Raw genomic sequence first — 9,662 nt, forward strand, 5'->3', positions numbered from 1 at the left:
TTTTAATAACGTTAAAGAGTTTTACGTTTAAAAAAAATAAAATAAAATATATATATATATATATATATATATATATATATATATATCTCAAAACCTTCAGCTAATAATTCCAGTTTCAAGTAGGGAAAAAATAAATTAAAATGTTGATTTTCTTTCAACAATTATTATCGCTACGTATAAATCAAAAGCGTTTCCATGATTGTTAGATATGTCTCAATCGACACACACTATAACAACACACTCAATATAAGTCACACAAATTATGCCCAGCAGTTTTAATATCAAAGTTGAGGTGAAAAAGGACACAGTATGCATTTTAGTGGCCTGAACTCAGATGGTGATCGCCGTTTCTAACATGGATTGGTTATGCGAACAGAATGTGACAGTTGTATGCCATTGACATTTTTAAGGGTGGGGATCAAGGGAAATGGTACATAAGTATTGAAAATGCACAGAAAAATATACTTAAAAGTTAAACACAAAACTCTCAAATCTCATTAGTCCACCAGTAAGTGATGTCGTGCCTGGTGCTTCTTCTGATTTTTTGCATTAAGATGTTCAGCATGGTGGTGTTGCCATATGCGAAGAAGAAAATCCAAAGAGTTTGCAATGAGGAGCTTTCAGGGTTTCCAGATCTTCAGGAGGCCATCTTCACCATATGTGGCAATGAGGTTCTGGTGGGGGTGATGGGCGATGCCGATCACATCCTTCTCGTGAACCTGACAGTGAAAAAAGGCAAAACTTGGTTAATAAACACTTACTTTTTCAGCCAAACCGTTAAATACTGAACTCCTTACTGTAAGGGTTCTCTCCAGCTTGCCGGTGCCTGTACTGAAACAGTAGAGCACGAAGTCTTCCCCCACGCAGTAGATCCACTCGCCACGTGGTGATAACGTGCAACACACAAAGTCACCACCTTCCCTCTTACCCGAACTGAAACTCCTCACGATCTGCAATTAAATTTTCACATTTTAACGATAATGTTTAAATATATTAGGAGGCAATTCAATTCCAAAACCTTTAGGCACCAAACAACTTCCGGGATTCTAGCTTATGAAGAGCAGGGAGTAGGGAAATATGATTTGGTTTTTTTTTATAAGCATAATTTCACTATACATCAACTTTGGAAAAGCTCTTATCGTATTTATTAATACCTGCATCGTCCGTTCATCCATTTTCTGTGTCGGTTATCCTTACTTGGGTCATGGAGGTGGGGGAGCCCACTCCAGCCATCTTCGGGCAGTGGGCAGGGGACACCCTGAACTGGTTACCAGCTGGTCGCAGGGCACACAGTGACAGACAACTCACTCGCTCATTCACAATTTGGTCCGGCCAATTAACCTGCGTGCATGTTTTTGGAATGTGGGAGGAAACTGGAGTGCCCAGACGAAGCCCACGTAGGCACGGGGAGAACATACGAACGGGGAGGCTGAGATAGCTGGAATTGAACCCTGGACCTCCGCTACATGGGACTGCGTGCTAACCACCCAGCTGCATCATGTTTTTAGTAATTGAACCAAGAAAATATAAGGGCTGTGTGTTTTTTGTTGGAGAATGGGTACATATTTCCACATTTAATGGTGCATAAGGAGAGTTTTACTTGCGAAAGACATTTTTCAGACAAAAGGTTTAAGTTGCAGGATTAGAGTAACAAATCATCCATGCTGACATCTTGTGGCTCCTTACAGCGCAACAACCACTGACTCACTTGGTCAGTTCAACTGTCTCAATATAACATCTTAGGGAAGTGGTGAAACATCATGCGCAATGATCACAGAGATTAGAGGAAACTGCAGAAAGAAAGACAGACAGAAAGACAAAAAGAAAGGCAGGAAGAAAGAAAGGAGGAGAAATTAAGGAAGGAGGGGAGGAAGGAGTTAGAAAGAGACACGAAGGAAGAAAGGAATGAAGGGAAATAAAGAAAAAGAGGAATGAATGAAGGTCGGGAAGGAGAGAAATAGATAGGAGGGAAGGAGCGAAGGAAAAAAAAGAAAAAAAAGAAAAGGTAGAAAAAAGTAAAATTCTGGCCGGAAAGGTGACGTGATTACACATTACTTGCACACAACCAATACTCAAAATATTTTGGAGGGAAAAAAAAGCTACAGTAATACAGGTCATAAAAGTAATAAGGTACAGACTAAGCATTATAAAATAAAAAAATAACTCAATTTTGAAAAAATGAATCAAAGACTGGAATAAATACTGATCCAAATGAAAATTCCAAGTGTAATTTATCACTCATCAGTCCTGCGTTTGAGCACGTACCTGTCCCTGCATGTTCATGATGACCACGGTGTTGGAGCGGTTGCACACCACGAAATGTTCTGGGTTCTTGGGGAGCAGGAGGACGTTGTTTACTGTTATGTCGGTGCCGGCCGATGAGCCCAGTGGCTTAAACGTGCTGCTGCACTCAGTTGTCTTCAGGTTCCACACCTGAGGAACATGAAAAGTGTAAGAAGTACCGTATTTTCCACACTACTAGGTGAAGCCCCAAAAATTAGTCTTTCAAGATATTTTCTTCATAAACGCACACCGAACTATAAGACGCACATAATTAAAACTACAGGGTTAGGGTTGCACAAAAAATAAATACATACCATATTTGTGCATTGATTAATCAGTTAAATATTGCGGCAATCTCAAATGCAAAAATTGGATGAAACAGGAAACAAAACCAGATCCTGGCAAGGAGAGCGCCATTCCTATCCACCAGACTACCAAGGATACAGATGACACATGAAAAGGAATTATGAAAAGGAGAAATGTCATGATCACACTATTTTAGTCATGGTACCACATTGTTGATATTATTATTGGGATGGACCACGAGAGTATTGTCAGACATTAAGGGGTCGTACACCTTTTTAATGGCCACAATCAAGCACTTTCAAAGCCAAATTTTCCAGTACTGTCAAAGTAAGGAATCCAACGCCGAGCAAAAGAATATTGTTTTACCTATTTTAATTTACATTTTTTGCGTGTTTTTTTTTTTTTTTAGAAGATCCTTGTCTAAATTGGTGAAAATACAATTGCAAATATTTTTTATTTTATTTTGCATTTCTATCATGTGTTTATATCACTGAATTTTATTTTTTTTGTAGATCTGTGAATAGGTTAATGTTATGAGTTTTCCCAAGCAAACCATATCTATCCATCCATCCATTCATCATCTGAACCGCTTATCCTCAGTGGGGTCGCGGGGTGCTGGAGCCCATCCACCATTTAAATTAAACATAAATCTAAATAGAATTGACTTACTTTTATCTCATAAACTTGTTTTGCAAAAGAGAAGGAAAGCCTGGGGTTCTGTCCCTGAATATCCATCCTTCCATCCATTATCTGCACCGCTTATCCTCAGTAGGGTCGCGGGGTGCTGGAACCCATCCTAGCTGTCTTCAGGCAGCGGGCAAGGGACACCCTGACCTGGTTGCAAGCCAGTTGCAGGGCACACAGGGACAGACAATTCGCTCGCTCATTCGCACCTCGGGACAATTTGGACCGGCCAATTAACCTGACATGCACGTGGGAGGAAACTAGAGTGCCTTGCGGAAACCCACGCAAGCACGGGGAGAACATGCAAACTCCACACAGGAGGTTCGATCTCATGACCTCAGAACTGTGCCGCACACGCGCTAACCACTGCGGCGCCGTGCTGCCCAGCAAAACATAAAATTACTAATTACTTAACTATTTGGTGGATAATGTTTTATTAATATTGATTATACATCATTTTAAAAAAAGTTTAAAAAAAATCTTAGGAGCTGAAAATGCCGGCTGCTCTTCTCAGTTACCCGAGCCAGACGAACCGGTTATCTAGATAGAGCAGTCTTCTTGGGGGAGGTGGGCTTCACATGACAACGCCATAATGACAATGACGGTGTAATTTTCTCGCACTTTGTTGTCTTTATTTATTGTGTGATCTATAGGGTCAGACTGCCAAGAAACATGGCAATGGCGACAATTTCAAGCATTATCAAGCACTTCAGCCTAAATACAAACATCTTCCTGACCTTAAGAACACACCATTTAAATTTGAGCATTTTCAAGGAGCTCAAGCACCTGTACATTAGCCAGTCCACCGCAGAGGTGGTTACGGACCACTGAAATACAGTTTCGTATCGCCAATATACAAAGCGCATGAGATTCTAAACTGAATAAAAGAGGCGCATTGTGAGAGATATTTCTGTGATCCTGAAAGATATAAATGCATGGCCGCACACATTTAATGTTTGTCACTTACAACGCTTAATTTGAACTAAGAAAAAGTGAATCACAATTTAACACCGATTTTTAATCATTTTGTGTTTTCTCATTTTACTAACATTTGTATTCGGTACTGGGACTCAAACACGAAAGGACCCCGGTTCGAGACCTTGTGGAAACATTTGCTGGCCTGGAGAGCGATGGGCGCCACCAGGCTGTACTTTCCCAAGACACACCACAGGAAATGGTGCCCCTATGCCTCTAAGGGATCCAACCAACCAACCGTGACTAAAATAGTGTGATAGTAAGAAAAGACCTACAGCATTTTCCCAAGTAAGCCAGGTCCTAAATGGACCTGTGGTTTATTATTTGGCGCTCTTACCATCGGTATCCGGGTTTGATCCCTGTTGCCACCATTGTTATGCAATTGTGGTCAGAGATAAATATCCACTGATCAATGATTGCACTAATCTGATAATCCGCCTGTATGCATTTCCAGTTATGTTGCACATAAAGAGCTCGTTCTACTTTCCGGCCAACTTTGGGTTTTTGGGTGCACTTTGTAGTCCGGTAAAATACGGTAAAAGCTGCATAGCCATAGCACAACTGATTGAGGGACACACCTTGACTGTGCCATCGGAGGAGGCGGTGAGGATGTGATGGCCGTCGGGGGTGAATGTGGCTTCGTTGACGAATGACGAGTGGCCCCGGAATTCCTTGAGGGACTTGCCCGACTTCAGCCCATGGATCCTGACCAAAATAAGGTTGAACAATCCACACATCCATTCACACTATTTGCTTGTCGATTCGACTATTTCTCCCATACCTGATTGTCTGGTCAAAGGAGGCACTTAGGATCTGGCTGCTGTCCTTGCAAAAACTGAGGCAGGTCACTCCCTTACTGTGCGCACGTTCGAACCTCCTTAGACACTGGCCGCTCTGAATCTTCCACACCTGTTGGCGTGCGTATGGTGAGCAAATCGCCCATATGGACGCACATACAAAACCCACCTTGATCTTCCCATCTTGGGCGCCGGTGGCCAACATCTCCGTGTCTCGACTGAAGCACATGCACAGCACAGCATCGTCCATCATCATCATGTTATCCTGAGCCTGGTACTTGAGATCCTTTCAGACACCGGACAGCAATTATTTAGATTGTAAAACAGAAATGCTCAAGTATGCTATAACCTCAAATATAGCACTTTAGGCAACATACGGCTTAGGGGCCGCAATCAGTCGGTCAGAGGGGTCAAATCTGGCCCATAAGCATTTGACCAAGCCACAATTATCCACTTAATTTTTGTCAATACGAACACGCAAAATTACCTTAAATCTTAAATCAAGGTTACCCAACCACCAGGTCAGAACGATGCCAGGCCTTTTTGATAGAAAAACAAGTTCCATTACAATTATAATATTTTAACCGGCAAGGTCACACCAAACGTGAGCCTGGCATTTGATGCAGTGAGTTTAGATTAAAATTGGTGAGATTCGCACAGGCAGGCACAGTTGCCTATTGGCTTTTGCACCTGTCAAATTGTAGGCAAGGATCCCTTCCCACAGAAAAAATAGAAAAGAATATTCTTAAACTAAATTTCTGTGCTTTGGCGTAAACCAAAGCCAATCAGCGTAGAGAAGGGTCCACTGCAGCCTACTAATCCACATTGTAAACATTAGCCATATGCATTATTAACACCCAGGTGAACAAAGTAGCAGCTAAGGGAAAATATATGGCGATGGAGAAAGGATTATCATTGCAATTCGAGGATGCAAAGTGGTGCATGTAAAACATCACTTTTTGTGAGATGAGGGTAATTGTTAATTTTAACTTGGCAAGCAACTCAGAGAAATCTTGCTATAAAATTTTATGATAGCATTCAACGAGTGGAGCAGAAGGTTTGTTGTTGATGTCATGTCAAGTTGGCGCACCCAAATAAAGTAGCGCGTAATTACACTGTCAATCTTGGTTATTATTATTTAAGTTATTCTTGATATTAAAAAAATGCATACTATTACTATTGTTACAATGCAAAAAGGACAAACACATTTAATGCCGACCTTGGGCCAGGCCATGTATATATTTTCAGAAATATATTGTCTCTAGGGTAAAAAAAAAGTTTGCGGAGACTTGACCCAAATGAAGACTAAAATTTGGGTGTTACTTTGAGGCAAAAATAAAGTAATCCGTGTTATTAACTATCAAATAACCCTGAATAGAAAAATAATTAAAAGGATTCTGTTTAAAAATGTTATTTCCAAATATTTGCACTAAATCAATCAATGGAATCCTGCCTCTTTACAGAGTGTTCTCCTCTGGAATATAGATACTTTTTAAGACCAATAAAATACAAACTCTTAAGTAGTCATTGATACTGATACATATCTACAGACACTGTAATGCCAGGAATTTCTCATTTTTAGTTCCAAATTATAAAATAGGTCACTGTTGCAGCCTTGAAATAAGGTTGGTACTGGCACCAATAAGTATCATTGGTATTATTGCTCACCCATACTAAATTATTAGGCAACTAATAAACAAGATGCACCACTCTGGATCCACTTTGGTTTAAATGCCACCTGATTTAAAGTGAAATTTAGTGATTGTAAAGTGAATATGTAACAGTCAATATCAACAGGTCTTAAAGGCAATAAAAAATGCAACGAGCATTTAACATCATTATCATGATAAATACCCATTCACTTAATAATCATGATATGGCATTGCAAGCAATGGACAGTTCAAAATCTGAAGGAAATTACTTACCTTTCTAATTTTGCCCGTGGTAAAGTTCCACACTTCGATGAAACCGTCCACGGAGCCAGTCACCAAGTACTGGCCGTCGGGCGAGAATCTGGAGCATTCCACATGGGATTTTTGACCAAACTGTAAAATAAATGGAACACTGTTGGGACATTTGACTCTTGCTTAGAAATTAAGTCCAAAGCTACCTTGATGATCTTGCTGAGTTGCGTTGGGAAACGCTCTTCTTCCACATCTTTGACTGCCGCCTTGCCCCTGAACAAGTCGATGGTCATCCCGGGGGGGAGAAGACCCTGATGCTGCTGCCACTTGAGCGACTGCACAAAAACACAATGTCAAGAACTAATACAAAATACATATTATTTAATAGTGCTTCTTAAAAAAATATATATTTCCATTTGATTGGTGCTTATTTGCCTTACCTGACCCAGCAATGCCATGAGACGTGATGGCGGCACCACGCTGACTTCTCCCGCCAAGGCCTGAGCAATAGCTGCCCGACGCTTCTCTTTGCTGCTCCCATCTGGATATGCCTGCAAATAATCTCTATATAATTACACAAAATCTACATTACGGTTAACAAGACACAATAATGCATATTACTCACCTCGCGGGGATCGAAGTAGGAGCGAGCCAGTAGGTTCTCCAAATGGATGTACCGCTCTGGTTGGTTCTGCTTTAACATAATCATTGGATCTGTTTGTCTGAGAAGGGAACGTGCAGCGCCCAGCTCTCTTAACTCTATGAGCTCCAGCACAACCTGTATACAACACAAACAAATAAAGACTATGCAAATGAAACTACCCATGTGGCCCGGCGAGAGAAAATAATTTAAATCAGCCTACCTGTTCGTAAAGGTCTACCAAGGTCTTGTCAGGCAGCTTGAGAGATTGGATGGCCTGGAGGACAGTGTCCCAATGACCGCTGTTGATGTCGGCTACAAAGCTATCAATGCTGTCCACTGTGTTCAGTGACACTGTTGTCTCCTCCTGGAGGATTGACAGGGACCTGTGCAGGTTGTTCTCCTTCAGGTACTGCATGATGAGTCGTACCACACTGGAAATTACACAAATCTTGGTGGTCAATCTTCACAGAAACTAAAGATCCAAGTGAAATATTGTCCCCTTTAACAAATAGATGAGGCTAGGTACTTAAGGTTACACTGACACTACAGGTAAATGTGAAGTTTATCTTTTCTTTTTTGATTTTTTTTAGCAAATGCAAAATTTACCTCTATATTCATTCACGGTCTGAACGGCCTAATTCGGAATGTTTCAATATGACCAAAGTTGCCTTGTCCTTGATCAGAAAGGTATTCATTATTGAGTAATGACATTGTGTTTGAATAGTCAGGTTGCATGTATCTGAACTGTACGGCTATAAAAGTCTAGTCAACACATTGTGCGACCAGCACAATTGTCCGCAACTTTACGGTTGGATTTAATAACAGTAGCGATTTGTTGTGTTCACCTAAAAGTGTCCATTCTTTACACACAAACGTAGAATTGGCTATTGTGTACCAATTCAGTCAAGCAGACGGTTCATTAATTACTTGTGACAAATGGTATCAAACAATCTATAGGGGTGGCTTAATATTGAGATTGAATAGCCTCATTTCATATTTCAAAATAATGTATCTGTCTTTGCTTCTCTGTGCATCTGGAGAGAACTTTTAAAGTCGTATACCGTGTGCAATGTGAATGATCTCACACAGAATTAATAAGCATTAAGACCTGCAGGATAAAAGACAAATAGACCCTTTTAATGTTGGATTGAAAACATGTCTAATTTGTTCATGTGTTTATAATCATGAATTGACTCATTTTCCTGACTGATATTATTTTTAAGAATATATTCTCTGGTATTTTTTCCAATTAGCATTATTTGCAGATTACTAGTTGAAGATTGAAATTTCAGATTTGCCAATTGTAGTAGTTCACAGCAAAATAACACTTGGATGAAAATCCTTTTATACCGAAATACGCCTCTGTCGGGACTAATCGTAGCGCACTGAAACGAAAACGCATGTGTATCGTCCGCATGGTTCCACAATTACAAATCACTTCAACGTGACTAGAGATGAAAGTTGCATCATTTGTTTAAAATACTTAGGTGCTCTAGAAGTTGAAAGACAATATTAAGATGCCAAATTGAGCTTTTGAGCTCCACCGGACCGCAAACGTAAGCGTAGCTCGAGTAGCCTTTCCGACAACGATGATTGCACGCAATTTATATTCAATCAAAAGGGACGTTTGTTGTTTCGTGTACTGTAAATGCAAAATGTTGGGACATTGTTTACTCACTCTACGGATTCTATCTCCAAAGACATGTTTTGTTTTGTGATGAAAAGGAAAACAACGAGAAGAGGCACTGCAAGCTATGCAGGAAGTGAAGAAGTGTCTTCTTCTTTTGGGATTTAATGGGCGTTTGGAAAAAGCACAGTGGTAAAATACTGACAACTGCCGGTAAGGAGTGGTAGTGAAGTCAACGCAAAACGAGTGGGAAATAAATAGAAAATAAGAGGGATTACATTTTGTTTTTGTTTTCTTTTATGTTAAAGATGACTATATTTCATTGTATGTTAGTGTTTTCTGTCTTACATGTGACGAGAGTGCACAACTAATAAAGACTTACATATGTTGACCTGGAGAGGGTTTGGCGCCACCAGGCTGTACTTGCCCAAGACACACCACAG

General features: G+C 40.4%; 1 protein-coding gene across 1 annotated transcript; it reads right to left on the reverse strand.

Annotated features, from left to right (window-relative positions):
• Positions 1-260: 260 nt before the first annotated feature.
• On the reverse strand, positions 261-9,408 carry smu1a (SMU1 DNA replication regulator and spliceosomal factor a). Its single transcript, XM_088344556.1, has 12 exons — positions 9,271-9,408; positions 7,813-8,023; positions 7,575-7,727; positions 7,390-7,500; positions 7,156-7,284; positions 6,971-7,090; positions 5,215-5,331; positions 5,030-5,157; positions 4,827-4,953; positions 2,266-2,433; positions 798-950; positions 261-719 (listed from the first exon to the last, which is right to left on the reverse strand). The coding sequence occupies exons 1-12, from the start codon at positions 9,294-9,296 to the stop codon at positions 621-623; spliced, it is 1,542 nt and encodes a 513-aa protein (XP_088200682.1). The 5' UTR covers positions 9,297-9,408; the 3' UTR covers positions 261-620.
• Between the last annotated feature and the right edge of the window lie 254 nt (positions 9,409-9,662).

Source organism: Urocampus carinirostris, chromosome 9 (assembly GCF_059441175.1).
Source record: "Urocampus carinirostris isolate Australia breed hairy pipefish chromosome 9, RoL_Ucar_1.0, whole genome shotgun sequence".
NCBI classification, from domain to species: Eukaryota; Metazoa; Chordata; class Actinopteri; order Syngnathiformes; family Syngnathidae; genus Urocampus; species Urocampus carinirostris.